The 15,675-nt window shown below is 41.2% G+C and overlaps 1 protein-coding gene across 2 annotated transcripts in view; it reads left to right on the top strand.

Annotated features, from left to right (window-relative positions):
- The window catches only part of LOC142956682 (receptor-type tyrosine-protein phosphatase mu), a 141,467-nt gene that overhangs the window by 73,054 nt on the left and 52,738 nt on the right, over window positions 1-15,675 (top strand). For both annotated transcript variants that reach the window (XM_076098395.1, XM_076098396.1), the window contains exons 8-11: window positions 613-921; window positions 2,157-2,266; window positions 6,204-6,405; window positions 7,106-7,208. In XM_076098395.1, coding sequence (XP_075954510.1) covers window positions 613-921; window positions 2,157-2,266; window positions 6,204-6,405; window positions 7,106-7,208 — 724 coding nt within the window. The remainder of the gene's footprint in view (window positions 1-612; window positions 922-2,156; window positions 2,267-6,203; window positions 6,406-7,105; window positions 7,209-15,675) is intronic.

Below are 15,675 nucleotides of genomic sequence, written 5' to 3' on the forward strand. Positions count from 1 at the left end.
GGGAGAAAATGGAGAAAGTAGAAGAGAAAAGGCAAGGAGAAACAGCGTCTATGTGATTAGAGGTGATAGGATGGTAGTGGGGGTTGTGTCCTGCCTGGATTGGCAGGCTGGCTGACTCTGTATCAGTATGGTGCTAATAGCTGACCGCCACCGGGCGAGATGGAAAAGAGAGAGGGGAAAGGCAGAGGACAAGGTAGTCGAAGCAGGGGAACGGCACGCTCTGAAGGGATGATACACCGCCTGCTGAGGGTTTCCACCAACAGACCTGTGGTGTCTCGGTGCGTGCAGCTGCAGTGAGACCGAGTTAGCAACGGTGCTGGGATATGGCAACGCGCCGTATCGGGCGGTGGCTTTGAAAGTGTAAAATATTTTCTGGAAATATGAACTCCAAACAGAGGGAATCGTATTTCAATATTTAAAAAAAAAGTATTGACCGGGTCTCAAGTGTTTCTTTGACTCAAAGGAATACCGCCTTCTCTGTGCCCCGGCATAGACCTCTGTAATTTCCTTGATTTTATTGAAACTATCTTGCACTACCTGCCATTTCATATAGCCTAATTGATTACCTTGATGTATGCTCACACTCCTCTCTCTCTCTCTTCACCCTGCCAGAGCCAATGCACGGCCCACAAAGGCTAGAAGTGGTGGACATCCAGTCCAAACAGGTGACAGTGCGCTGGATGCCTCTGGGCTACAATGTGACCCGCTGCTACAGCTACAACTTGACCGTCCAGTACCGGTCAAGGGTGGCTGGCAAGGAGGAGACCCGCGAGGAGTTGTGCTATGACACTCAGAGCCGTGACCCTCAGCACACCATCCACAACTTGACGCCCTTCACCAACCTCAGTGTCAAGCTGGTGCTACGCAACTCAGAGGGGGTCAAGGAGAGCACGGAGCTGGAGGTTCAGACTGATGAGGATGGTGGGTGTTATTCAAGGTTACTTCCTGTCCATGTCTGGGAAGAATGACACATGATTTTAGTGAACCGGTCCTGGATTGGATATCTTTTAAATTATGGAGAGCAAAATAACGTGAAACACAACATTTAAACAACTGAATTAAAAAAAATTTGGAAATGTAATATATTATTTATTTTTACCTTATCTTGCCAGGCAGTTTATGTAAAGGATAAACTGCTAATGTTTTATTATTAAAGTAAATCTTCAGGATGGGTGGATAATTCTCACCTGGTCATAAATAACTTACATTAATTAAGGAAAACTTTGAGATTCTCCAACTCTTTTTTTTTTTTTTTTGTCAAGAGAGCTGATTTTGTGTCATATGGTTGTTTCACCTCCTTCGAAGATGAAAGATCTTCCGTGTTGCCTCAGCAGATACAGGAAAAGAACTCTACAGAAGTCTCAAGGAACCCCGGCCGCCAGATAATAAACAGGCTCAGCTGACGAAAAGAGAGAGTCTTGTCATGTCTGGCTCAGATATCTGTGGTTGGAAACTTGAAAGTAGCAACTGTTTCTCACTCTCTGACTTCTGTGTGTCTGTGGATCTGTGTGTCTTTAGAGTCCCATGGGAACAAGTTTACAGACGGAGTGTAGCTGTAGTTGCGTTGTTGAAGATAAATCTTGGGAGAAAATAAAAAAAGACATCTCCACATCATTCTGTTTTGCTTACAGAATGAAAGCTATTCACATGAAAGGGTTAAAGGACCAGATCCCTTTGGCAGTATTTGAGAACACGTAAACATTGTGGAAAGATTAAGATTCCCACTATTCCCTTGGGGTTACTAGTTCATCTTTGTTTGCAGCACATTTTTTTATCATAAGTGAAAAGTGTTCAGGTTTGCTGTAAAAGGTGTCGGGGAGTGTGTTGTGAGTGACAATGACTTCAAATAATCTCACAAATTACTATTAATGTCTTTGCCTTTGGCTCATGGCCATTTGTGTACTGTAGGTCCTTGAAGAGCTCTTTTATTGATTGTTTTATGCGCATCAGCACGAGGTGCTCGGTAAATCATGATAGAAACGACTAAAGCTGCAAAGTAGGAGCTGCTTTCATCCAACTCTTATCGACAACATTTTTATCTTGATTATCAATAAGAAATCCTACTGTGTATGCTTTTCATACTTATTTCTAGCGGGGGAAAAAGTACCACTCTGCCACCAGTTTTTGAGAAATGTGTCTGTGATCATTTCTCACAGTGCCAGGCGCTGTTCCTCTGGAGTCCATTCAGGGCAGTGCCTATGAGGAGAAGATCATCCTGAAGTGGAGAGAACCAGCACAGACCTACGGGATCATCACACAGTTTGAGGTACACTTGCACCAGGGTTAGATATTAAACACGCCTTAGAGTAGGAAACAAACTTCCAATATTAAGTTTTTTTCTCTCTCTTTGTGGATCGTGTGCATATCTTGGTTTCTTTGAGTCGGTTTCTTTACGCAACAGTGATATAATATTTTAGCAGTGCTAGCAGCATGGCTGGAGGGAGGCTAACGTTGCTTTAATCCAGACTAAATTATCGAAACATCTACTAAATGGACAGGCACAAAATTTGATACAGGCAATATTTGAATGATATTATTGATTCCCTGACTTTTCCTCTCGCACCACTAAGATAAATTGTATTAACTTTGGTTCTCCTCTTGCTTTTCCTCCGTCACCATCATCAGGTCAAATACTGTCCAATAGTTTGGTATATGACCAAATATTAAGCACATTTCCATCAGACTCACCTGTACAGCTACTAAACTAAGATGGTGTGTACATGATAAGCGTTATACCTGCTGAACATCTTGTTAGCATTGTCATCGTGAGCATGTCATGCTGACTTTAGCATTTAGCTCTATGGGGAGCCTCACAGAGCCGCTAGCGGGGCTGTGGACTCTTATGTCTTGTTTACTGTATATTAATGAATCCTCGGTGGCCATAGTCACTACAATCGACTCTTTCAATACCTTCTTAATGTGTCTGTAATCTGTACTTGATGTCCCAGGCATGCCTTTTAAAGTCATTTAAAGTGCAGTCATCTTGACTGTTTGAACCAGCCTTTAATTGGACTAATCACATTAGCTCAAAGTTATATTTGTGGAACAGCTTAAACCAGAATCAATGTGTTAGGTTCACTCAAGACAGGTTTCTTCTCAGCCACCTTTATGAAGCACCACTCGCATGTTTCACTACGACAGAATCAACTGCAATCTGCCGTTGTCTTCTGTCCACACATGTCTACACATGGGCGACCTCTAAGGAAAATACAACCCTGAAACACGCCTCGATTCAGCACAAAGCAAATGTTGACAAAAGGCTCCACACGGCCCTGTCAGCCTTGTCCAGGAGCTGCATTGAGTTTTGAATAATAGAAACTGTCTCCACACACACACACACACACACACACACACAGACGATACATGTACACATTGATCTTAACCAGCTTAAGGTGGAACTAATCCGGCCTTTCCCACAGATTGATTTTTGTCTGTTGATTCTCTCTCTTTTGCCGTTTGCTCTCGCTTGATATTTTGACTAGGTTAGCAATCATTGATGGGGCTGTTTCTCATACAAGGAGAACAGATTGAAGAGTAAAGGCAATGCAATCAGGGTTGCTGTAGCGGTTGCTCTATCCACTGCCATGCCATCAGGTGTATGAAATATGTCATGTACTCTCTCGTTTAGCGGCACAGAGACATTTCAAACCAAGCGGGGAACTCCTAAAGTCCCCAGAATCATAAAAAAAGGCCCTGTTTATTCAAAAGTGTGTATCCCCATGTTGTTTCCTGTGCATAGGCTGTATGGCACTTAGAGGTGCTGGCAGAGTGCAGGAAAACAATGTCTATAAAAACGGTAGGTTTACTGCTCACTTAATCACTTTGAGAGCAACATGTTTCAGTTGTTTATCTTTTTAAAATTTCATGGTACAAGAAAAAGCATTCAGAGCAAATGGCATGGCGTTGCGCTGCCGCTTTGTCGGGTTCACTCATATTTACGTCGAGGCAACTGTGTCTCACTTTATAAAATACCCACTCCAGGCTATTATATTCATATGCTGCAGCAATTACTTCTCTCTGTCTGTGTCTAAAAAGCCTTAACAGTACAGGTATTTGTCTATTTAAAGTAAACAAGAAGTCGCTGACAATTTTCCTGGTTTTAATATACAGTAAAGCCTCGTCATAGATTTCCCAACATAACCTAGAATCACATTATGTATTTTAGAGTAAGAAAGAGCATTTGTATTCATGTCACCCTGTCTTAAACAGGGTGACAGATGAGGCAAACCTAGGAAGTCTGACTTTCTGCTTTAAGAAAATAACCCACAACGTATTCTGCCGGTATTCCCCAGAAGTTGCTTCTTATAAGTCAGGACCTTGCTTTGATTTGACATTATCAAAGGACTCAAAGTGAAATACGTCTGACAAGGCCTGATATCAAAGAGATTTCAGCTCCATTCCTTTTGGACCAAGATGTGCGGATGCAATTTTATTGGCAGCCTTTCAGACCGACATGAGCCAGCTTCTCTTTAAAGGTATACTGCAGGTTTTCCAGATATTCCCTGTACATCAGTCATATCTAGCAACGCAAGTTAAATGTGAAGTAGCATTTTCTTTATCATAGGGATGCTGTGGTAAGTAACAGCTGTTCATCACATTAACTTAAAGGGAAAATGCAACTATTAATTAAAGAATAAATTGTATTTTCAGTCAACCAACAGTGCTATTAAGTAATGCTATTACCCTTAAACGCCCTTTTAAATCAGCAGCCGTGTTTCTAAATCACTTGAATTTAAATTATCCTAATTTACTGTAGGTCCTTTTAAGAGAGTTAAAAATCTTCATAGAAAGGTTAAGTGGACTTTGAGTAACAGCATCTTTCATCAACAGTTATTCAGCCTTCTTCATTATTGTACGAGTAAAGGTGCTGGAGATTATGCAGGCATTTATATTTTATGAATGCTTCATAAATTCAACATTTTCCTCCCTCAGATAGAAAAATGTAAACCAATGCAATTTAAAAAAGCTTAATATATCAGATCGAGTAATGGCTCCAAGCAAGCCCAAATTAATTTGCTCAAATATTCTCCATTATTTTTCCCGTCAGTTCCATTATGATTGTGAAAACCTGTCCATGTGCCCAGTGTTGACAAGTCATTTCAAATTCCTCTCCCTGAAATGTTATGATATAGGATTTGGCATCACAGACTCATTTCAGAGACAAAGACTAAATGAGAAGGCCTCGAAGCATTTCAAAACTTGATGGACACAAATTATGCAGCACTCCTAACTCTCTTTGTGTTCCTTAATTGGAATTATAATGGAGGTTTTTCCTTTACGAGCAGAGGCATTTTCTTAAAGTGGGACTTTACAGTTATTCAAAATGGATATTAGCAAAAACACTCACCTTAATGCTTCCCTTCAGAGCTCCCTGTGTTTATTAATGGAAAAGGAATACATTAAGTTTATTTCCTCTCTCCTTGAAACCACAAGCTTGCATCAGCTTTGGTTGAAAAATATGTAGCTCTGCTTTTAGTGTACAATCTACCAGCTGTAACAGTGAAACAGTTCCTCTCCGTACCTTCTGTGCCTCAATGATTTTGTTGGAAATGCCAGCTTAAAGCCTTGTTGACATGAAGTCAGAAGCTCACAAGCGAAAGAGAAAGCTTCTTCTCTCTACTTCAGGCTTTTTAAAGATTGCTCTGTGGCAATTGGCTCTACTGAGAACAACAGAGGAGAAGCAAGTGTTGTGTTGGACTGCATTATGCAACATGCGCCAATATTATTTTTGCTGATGTCAGCATGCTAACATGCTTACAATCACAATGCTAACATGCTGATGTTAAGCAGATAAAGTGTTTGCCAAGTTCACCCTCTTAGTTAACTTTGGTAATTAGTTTAATACATGAAAAACAGCTGAGGATGATTCTGTCATTAGTTTGGAGAAATACTAAAGTATTGCATTTAGCTGTGCTAATTCAGATGAACATGAAGAGGTACTGAAAAAAAAAGATTTAAAAAAATATATCTTTTGTGGCTTTCGGTGAGTAGTGCAGCGGGGAGAGAGATATTAAAAAATCGAATAGAAAACCTCAACACGGTGAGTACAGAAAAATGCTTTAGCTTGCTGAGCCACTTAGATGCCTCCAACATAAATCTTTTTCATTGTATGAATTCAAATCCTCCTCAGCTGAGGAGAGCTGAGCTCTGAGTACCAGAGGCCACTATCAAAATATTAATTTCCTTTCTTCCTTCCTTCCTAGATCTCCTACAAGGCGGTGAGCTCCTTTGACCCGGAGCTGGACCTCTCCAACCAGAGTGGGAAGATTGTGAAGTTGGGCAATGAGACCACCCACATGTTCGCAGGCCTCTACCCAGGCTCCACGTACTCCTTCACCCTGCGCGCCAGCACAGCCAAGGGCTACGGCCCCCCTATCATCACCCAGTTCACCACCAAGATATCAGGTCAGCGGGGTCAAAAGCATGGCCGGTCAGTGTGTGGGTGATGTCGATTAAGTAGAGTAACACTTACTGCCGCTGGAGTTTTTTATGTTCAAACGCGTAAATGGAAATTGGAACTTGATTATTACTCAGACATATTTAGACCGCACAGGTTTTTACTTTACTAATTATTTAGCCTCAAAGGGTAAATCCTATCATAACATTAAATGAGCCAATACAATTCCATTAGTATAGATATAGCTGTGCCTGACCAGTTCAATTGATTGGACGAAACACCTAGCTGGTTCAGCGATAAAGGCTATTTGGTGTGGGAGTTACATTACATTTAGCAGAATTGCCTGAGAGGCCAAGGAAAAATTGTGCTCATGGTTCCCATAAACCATGGCTAGGGTTGATTTAGATAATGACCGTGAGTCTCGTTAGCTAGGCAATTGTGATCCATGTGCACTACTTAAGCAAGATACTGCAATAGTTTTGTGACAGCAGCAAATGTTTCACTTTGCTGTTATTGCTATATTTAATGATTTAAGTTGTGGCGCTATAAAGACAAGAGGCAGTGAGACAATCGGCTTTCCTTTTATTCTATTAAGCGTCGAGCTGAATGACTCGTTATGCGAGATGTTGCTGACCAAAGCTGGTGTGTTTTGAGCTTTGCTTTGCTGTGTAGTAAAACCTCCTTCCCTTTTGGTTTTCACGTCTTCAGCGCCTTCCATGCCGGCGTATGACCAGGAGACCTCTCTGAACCAAACAGACAGCACAGTCACTGTTCTGCTTAAACCTGCCCAAAGCAGAGGTGCACCTGTGAGGTAGGCTTTCACAAGTGGGACTCACTCTTTCTCACACACACACACACACACATACGCACACACTCACAGCACAGAGAAAAGACAAGAAAAACAGCATATTAAAACACCAGGAACCACCATCAGCTCCAGCAAATTATCAAAGAGCCCGTGTTTATCAATGCCCCATCGTGAGGAAAGTTGCCAGGGAATTCAGTGCCTTGTATGCATCTCATTTTCTGAGATTTATTTGCTTGTGGATTTTGATCTTGTGCAAAAGAAGCACAGTCTTTGAAGATGAGAATGAAAATGCGGTGCAGCCACAAGGCTAGCGTCAGGATCTCTTCCCGTTACATGTCTTTCATGTACCTGGCTGCCCACAGAGAGCCACCACGGGCTCCTGCGGAACGAAGGAATTCTGTCTGCTTGACGCTGCATTTGTTAGTCATTACGAGGGAAGTGGTGCAGCTGCACTGTGTACAGTGAATGCCAAGCTGTTTGGACAAAAGTCATCATTATGGTTTACCAAAGGTCACAGGGGGCTTCTGGCAGGAATACTGCCATCATCTTTTTGTCAGTCAGTGTTTGTTGGTTAGTTCTACCACTGTTCAGTCTATGAAGCCTTTACAGTTTTTAAATGAGCAGCCTTCACTGAAACAGTCCTTTTCTTCAGGTCTCTTCCTTGAGTACCAAAGTCTTTGCTTTTCCTTACATCTGGTTTTGTTGCGTCTCAAATGTTTGTTTGTGTGGCGCGTGTGTACGATTTTAATTACAAATGAACCAGAACCAGAAACCAGAAAATGTTCTCTGCCAAATTCATTACACATGCAAGGAATTTGGCTAGGTGATTTGGTGCGTAACAATAAAACATAATTAAAAAAAAAAAAATGAATGGTTGAATATCTGGAGGACACAACAGTCTTCAACATCCTCGCGTACTTGGAGAGAACATTGTTGGAAGAATGTAATCAGATCCTTTATTACTCCCCAAATTACAAACAAATGTCTGTCTGTTGTCCAGCCATGTTGGAGGAAATGTGGGGCAGTAAATGTAAACCACTCCCATGTATTTTGTCTATGTCCGGAAATTGTACAGTTTTGGGGAAATGTCCATACAGTTATAGTCCAAATTCTGGGCTATGATATACCCAAGTCATGCATGTTTCTCTAGCAGCTTTTAAGAAGGCTATCACGAAGAGATGGCACAAGGCAGAACCACCATCACAAGATGGATGGCTGAAAATTGTGACTGAAATGTCTGATATGGAACTGTTAACTCACAGAATAAGAGCTCAAGTGGCGCGATGTCGTGAGAAGTGGGAGAAATGGACGATGTTTACATGTCAACGATAACACAACCTGAATATTTCACAGGAGTTGAAATACAAGAATTTTATGGGGAAATACAACAAATTTGCTTTCTCGATGCGAGTTAGGTGAAGAGATTGATAACACACAATATCTGTGCTTTAAATGTGAAGCTACTGCCAGGAAACAATTAGCTGAGCTCATCCCTGGAGGCAGGGGGAATCGGCTATCAAATCACCCACTATAGCGCAAACAAGACATGTTGGGCAGCGAGCTTTAAGCGGCGCTGGTTGGCAGAAGTAGCCTCATGTTTGACAGATATGAGTGTGTTATCTATCTATTCATTTTTCTGTAATGAAGCAAATAAGCACTTTTCCCGAAATGGGGAACTATTCCTTTAAAATGCTGCCATTGGTTGGATTGCACAGAGTAAATCAACAGCTAAGGTGCATCTGGGTTGGGAGCAAAGATCTGAGTTTTTGTCTGTCTTACACCCTTATAGAGTAGCTACTCAGTTGAAGGTAAATATAACCTGTCAACTTAATGTTTATAAAAGGATCATAGGCCTTTCTACATTCCTCCTTGGACAAAATTGAGCGTTAGCAGCGTGAAGTGAATTGTCCATGCCAATATTAAAGAAAAGCCCCCCCAAGTCAGCAGGACCCTGAAAGAGTAGTTTAAACACTTGTGCTCAGTATAAAACTGAATTTTACACCATCAAGTCATCTGAGTCCTTTTAAAGATGACTGCCTGGAGGTCTTTAGTCAGGCTTGTCAGCTCATGTTTACCGTATGAGCAGCTGCCCAGATTAATGCCCCAGTGCCAAATGGAGAGGCCTGAGCAAGAAAGACAGAGCAATCGGTTTTTAATCTTCTCACAGGTACAATTCAGAAGGCCTTATTCAGACTGCCATTCTTTCAGTGGGCTAATTACAAACGCCTAATTATAATTAACAGACTGTCGTGAATCTGGAGCTTCCATTAATTAGCATGCTGGGCCTCCTCTTTTGTTTACCGTTTGAGGGCATGCTCACCTCGCCACCAGATGAAAGAGATTTGTCTTTGGAGATACAACGTTAGGTTTGAAACCCACCTCAGTCTGTTCCACTGAGCTGACATATAACTGTACACTAATGCTATGCAGCGTGATCATAAATGTGAGGATTGTCATCTGATCCTTTTTAGATGGGGATAAACTCGGTGGAAGTGCATGTTTATTGTTAGATGAAGAGAAAAGAATGTGTTTACATACAGACATTTAGTTTTAAGGATCATACATGTTTAATGAGTCCTCAAGATATAAGCCATTAAAAAAATGGACCACCATTCATCAGTGGAGTTCAGTAAATGGCACAACTGCAACTAAAAATTAATTGAGGCATCCTTTGATCGCAGCAAAGCCTCTCCACGTCTAAACTTTCTGGGTTTTCTTTCCCCACCTCCTCCCTTCTCTTTAATCTCGCAGGACATAAAGGCCAGCATGCCGCCTTCATGTGTGCGCCCGATGTCTGGAAATAAATATGAATTGCAAAAAAAATGGAGGTGGCGGATGGCAGCAAACAGGAGAGATTATGATGCAGGCCTAAGACGTGATGCTGACAGGCTTTTGAAGGTGTTTTCCACCTCCACCTCAAGTGACACTATGCCTTTTGAAAATTGAAGGTGACTTTAAAGTAGCTTCCATTCAGAGGCGTTAAGTGAGTCGGCCTGTTGCGATCTGCCGTCTGGCCAATAATGATAAATTTTGTCATCTGAATTTACCAAGCTTAAAAAAATAATAACATCTCAAATCAGTTTTTTACTAAATGACATTTTCAGTTGAGACGCATATAAGAGATGTTTTCCTGGGGTGCTGAAAAACGCTGATCCAGTCGGTCTACTTGAGAGTTAGCCAAGGACTTAGATTTCACACCGTAGTTAGAGTTAATTTTGTGCTACTGCTCATGTTGCAAGAGTAGCCATCACTTTAGAGTGGTGGGTAGCTCATTTTGAAATTGAACACTTTATGAAATCAGTTTTAAAGCCCATATGAAAAAAAGGCATTTGACAAGGGAGAACACTGATCTGCAGCACAACAGAGCAGAGCAGCACAAAGCTTGATTTGATAACGCAATCTTGCACGCTGATTGGGTTTGGGGGGGGGGGGGGTAATAGAGCTCCAGACATTTCAAACAGCAGATGTTTTGCTGTAATGCAGGAAGGGGAACACATTGGGAGATGACACGATAGCGCTGGATCATAAAAAAAATCAAGACAAACATGTAACAGAAGACAAACGTCCGCTTCACTTCAGCATCCTGCAGTCATGCTGCAGTCAAATCATATTTCAGATAGATTTTGGCAGACGTCACTGATGGGGGAGGCATTTTCTTCATATTTGTGTAATTGCTGATCAGTATAACATTTCCAACTTGGATTTGGTTTCTAATCTCTGGGGACGACGCATAGCCGGGAACAATTTTTACCAGAGGGGACACTGTTCCTTTAAGAGGATTAGTGAACTGTCGATCAGTCATGTCGCGTTAAACTAATGTTTGCAATGGCCTCTCGTCAGGGCTGAAATACGCCTCCTCACTCCGTAGCATCAAAATAAATGTTTACATGCTTCTGCTCGAATAAATGATTGGAGACGCTTTCCTTATCATTCATACCACCAAATCAGCCCTCTCTTCCCTCACATAACCTTTGCCTTAAGCAAGCTCACACACTCACATATACATAAACATAAAAAGCTTTAAAATACAGCAGTTTCTGGCGTCGTAAGCAGCATATTGAGGAAACTGAGTTCCAGTGAAGTTTCTACCCTGTAGCATCAGATTATCTGTGCTCAACCATGGCCTGAAATCAGTTAAGTGATTTTCCACAGTCCTAAAATAAGCACTAACTTTCTTTGATCACGGCATAGCAAACGCTAATAGCTGTGCCTAAACGTGACACAACTCAGTGCTTTTTACGATTTAATGGCAAATGTAATCTATAGCACCTTCTAATTTGTTTGCTTTATAGCTTTATGGACACCAGGGAAATATAAAGAGTATAAGAAGACAGACACATGGAGGGAGGATGCTTGGTCAGGAGAAGTGTGTTACTTACTACCGCTCTTAAATCAGACATGTGGGCATCTAGAGCCAACCGATTAGCATTAGTGAGAGAGAGCGAGAGAGAGACAGTGATTGAAATGCTCCCCATACGCCTTGCCTCATCTGCTCAAACAGCCTGGAGTTCTCCCCTATCAGCCCACATGAAAAATAAATCTGAGTTTCAGGTCACAATCCAGTCGATTCCGAGTCAATCCGCCATAATTGGTTGGCGTCACATGGCGGCAGGGCTGAAATCTATCGGGCAGCGAGGCTGGAGGAGGCCTAATTGGTGTCAGCTCAGGTTGCAGCGCTTCTGCAGGAGTCCAGGTCTGCCCTGCCGGCCCCACTGGCAGACCACTTTTAACAGCTTATACCATTCTGCTCGTACAGCCTTCTGCCTTCGGTCCTCTTTTTGTCTTTCCATCCTCTGCTCGGGGAGGGAAGTTGAGGATTTCAGCAATTTTGGAATTAAGTCCAATTCCACAGCTCGCATGTGGTGTGAGCTGTGGGTTTCCTCTCCTGAGCATTTGCTTCAAATCTGTGATGTTGTACGTTTGTGAAGGTTAAAGTTGTCTGTTACCAGGACTAGTGTCTAACATTTGGCTCAGCCTGTTCATCACTTGCCTAGCAACATTGTGACTAAAGAGCAGCGCTAATAGAACAAGTTTCATTGGACATATTTATGGAAACACAGAAAATCACAGGACATTTACTGAAATACTGTACTAAGTGCAATTACTGTTCTTTTTACTTCACTACATTTATCTAACAACAATAGTTACCAGTTAGCTTACCTAGGAGATAAGAAAGACAGCTGCCCCGAGGGCTTGTCAGTCATGTTCAAGGCACAGGGTCCGTGTATGTTTTGATTGACCTTGATGTGTTCAAAGTTTGATTGATCGAACACGTTTATTTTTGCTTCACCCAGACTTTAAGTAACATATTGAATGCAATGTTTTTTTACTTGTAATGGAGTATTTTAACACTGTGATCTTAGTACTTTTACTTCAGTGAATAATCTAAATACTTCCCCCCCCCTACCATCTGAATAATCATCATCAATATGAATTTAAGTAATTTGCAATTCTCTGTTTGGCATCGGATCATTTGAAACCTCGGCTATAAAGGATGTTTTCTTCTTGCTATCAAGCCGTTGTTGTTCATCTATTTGTTGTTGTTTTTCTTTGCTCATTCATGTCATACTAAATCAAGAAAGTGACTAAAGGACTCTGGTCTGTCAAAATGAGTCATCATGTAAATTGTGAACTCAGCATGAGGTGACAAGGTGTCAGCTGCTCAAAGCCACATTAAGATGACATCAGTAATTACCAAAACAAATGGATTCACTGCATTTTCAAATTGCGGAAATTAAACTCATGAGTCACTTTTACATTTTAGAAGCAGTTGAGGTGAAAGTAGTATATTTTTCAGACACAGGGGAAGTCTTCTTGCATACAGCAAGTTACCGCTGAACAATGCTTTAGATGAAACCAGTAAAGTGAGTATTATTGTTACAAAGATGAACAAAACATTTGTATTAAATTGCAATTCATTGTGAGCCAGTTTTTAGTTTCCCGCTACAGTGAATATTCTGCGTAGGTACAGCAGGGGTTTAGATTTCCACATTACAGGAGCTTACCCTTGGAGCCTCGTAGCCTATGGCACTTGGTATTTTGCCTGAGGCAGAAAGGCAGTACCATTCACACTGTGTCTGTCATTAAGTCGTGGCACAGCCACATCATCATATCATAAGGAGCCACCCGGGGGGAGCCAGCTTTTGTTTTTATTTCACTATCTGCAGATTGATTTGGAATATAAAATACCAATATGGGCAAGCTCTTGAGTAAGTATGCATCTCTGCAGCAAAACGGAAGCATAGTTATTGAGGCCATCATTTGTACTATGCATCACTAAATGCTAGAATGAAAATATAGACACAACTCTTTTTTCGGATACATCCAAATAGTTATTGTTTATGCGTTACACTTGGTTCCTGCACTATGATTGACATCAGATATCATTTTAAATACTCTATTGTCCCGTCATGGCTCATATCAAGATCTACATTGTTTTGGATGAGGCCTCCAGGCAGCCGCATCACTCATTTCTCTGCCACTCTGCAGATGCTTAAGGGGCTCCCATGTCCCGTCTGCACTTGCCCTTTGACCTCTGCTCTCAATAGAGGACAGTAATTAAAGGCTGATTTCTCCTGCAGCCTCTCAGCAGGATTAAATATTTCATCACCTCCCATCCCAGCACTAAATCGAGAGCTCTAAGGAATTGGGACACACCCACCAAGAGCAAAGGGGGATTTTCTAATGACACTGCAAGCACCTTATGATAAACTATAGGGTTAAAGAGCACATGCTGTATGCACACAGGGACACTTAATCATCCAGCACCAACCGCAGGGAACAATTGATCATCTCTAGAGCTGTTTGTACTGAGACTATACGGCTTAAGAGTACAGCCACTACAGTGCAGATCTTTTTTCTACTTACCCATTTTCTAATAATGTGGGCAAAGGGAAAATGTTCAGGGTCATCGAAGCTTTACGTCCTGCCAGGCCGAACCCATTGTCATTTTTATATACGACACGGCACAATGAAATTAATGATTTGATAAATACAAATGCTTCGCAATGTTTGAAATGGTCGTTTGGGAAGTAGACTATTGGCAAACTCATAAAGAGAGCAGTGTACAAGTGCATGGTTTTTTATAATCTTTTTTTATTCATGTTTAATTCTTATCCTTATAATCTTTGATCAGCATAGCTAAACAGTTTGGTTGTACAAGAGAAATTGGTCTTTAAACATTATTGAGGGAAGGCCATACGTTAACACTTAGTTTTACATTTGTACATCATTTATACCTGACTTAAACACACAATCTGTAGCTGGATAAGGTAAAAACAACTGTTAATGTCAGATGCAGTTCACACGTTAATACCAAGTGTAAATGGATCATTGGAGTTTTGGTTTCCTCGAGGTCGAACAAACTTGTTGAATGTAATTCCTTCCTCATTTGCAGACAATGGCAAAGCCTTACTGCCCCAGTTGTAGGTTGGTGGAATAATATTGCGTCGCTCGCGTGCACGCGGTTGCATGTGTCTCCTCATGTATGTGCTCGATACGAACAAAACATGGACCCACACAAAAACTCCAAAAAGACTATAATTTAAAAAGATCTGTTCAACAATGTGTAAATTATTTGTTCATTTCTTTTTTTTTCATTTCTAAACATATAATCCAATTATGAAAAAGAAATGTGCTAAAATCAGAAATTTCCAAAACATGGGAACCAGAGCGCGTCATAGTATTTAGTCATTCATACATTCTTTTCATGCATTCATTCAGGGAGCAGTATTGCTCCGTCTTCTGTAATAATAACTTGTTTGCATGACTCTTTTGGAGATGGAACACTAGTCCCCAATCATAGCTGGTTATTCTCCGTGTCGGCTGTAAACAGACTCTTTGTCACTCAGCAACTCAATAGATTTAACAGGTGGATGCGAGATGCATACTAACGTGAACGTCTATAAGACAGTCAGTCTCCCCCTCAAGCTAAGTGGCCGGCTCAGAGACAATGTCATCTCTGTCAGAGGCACAGAGGGCTGCAGTTTTGATCTAAGCTAAACACAAGGCTCGGATGGAGAGGAAATGGAAAGAGCCGTTAACCTTTTCAGTTGTTGAATAATGAAAATGCAAATAAAGTCAGGCCCAGTCCTGTGCCACTGCTCATCTATCTTGCACTGTATTTTTGAATCGGTTCAGAATTTTATATGATGTTCTTATTTGATCATTTCAGAAAAAATAATTTGTCGATGTAAATGAATGTCAGTACACTGCATTAGTTTCTACTCCTGTACTCTTTAATGCATTTTAATCTGAACTTTTTTGTCAACAAAGCATTGTGATGTTAGTGGTAAATGCTTTGCACGATTGCTCTCCCTGTAACTGCTTGTATACAGTAGCACTGCTTAAGTTAAGCAATTCTAGCTTAAAGCTAGCAGCTTGTTTTCTGAGAAATCACAGAAAGGTAATGTATATCTATTGTAGTATATGTACATGATCGTGTACTATATGTTAGTGCTTGGATGTAAAT

The sequence above is a fragment of the Anarhichas minor genome, unplaced genomic scaffold (genome assembly GCF_050575085.1).
Source record: "Anarhichas minor isolate MPS153535 unplaced genomic scaffold, ASM5057508v1 ptg000024l, whole genome shotgun sequence".
NCBI lineage: Eukaryota > Metazoa > Chordata > Actinopteri > Perciformes > Anarhichadidae > Anarhichas > Anarhichas minor.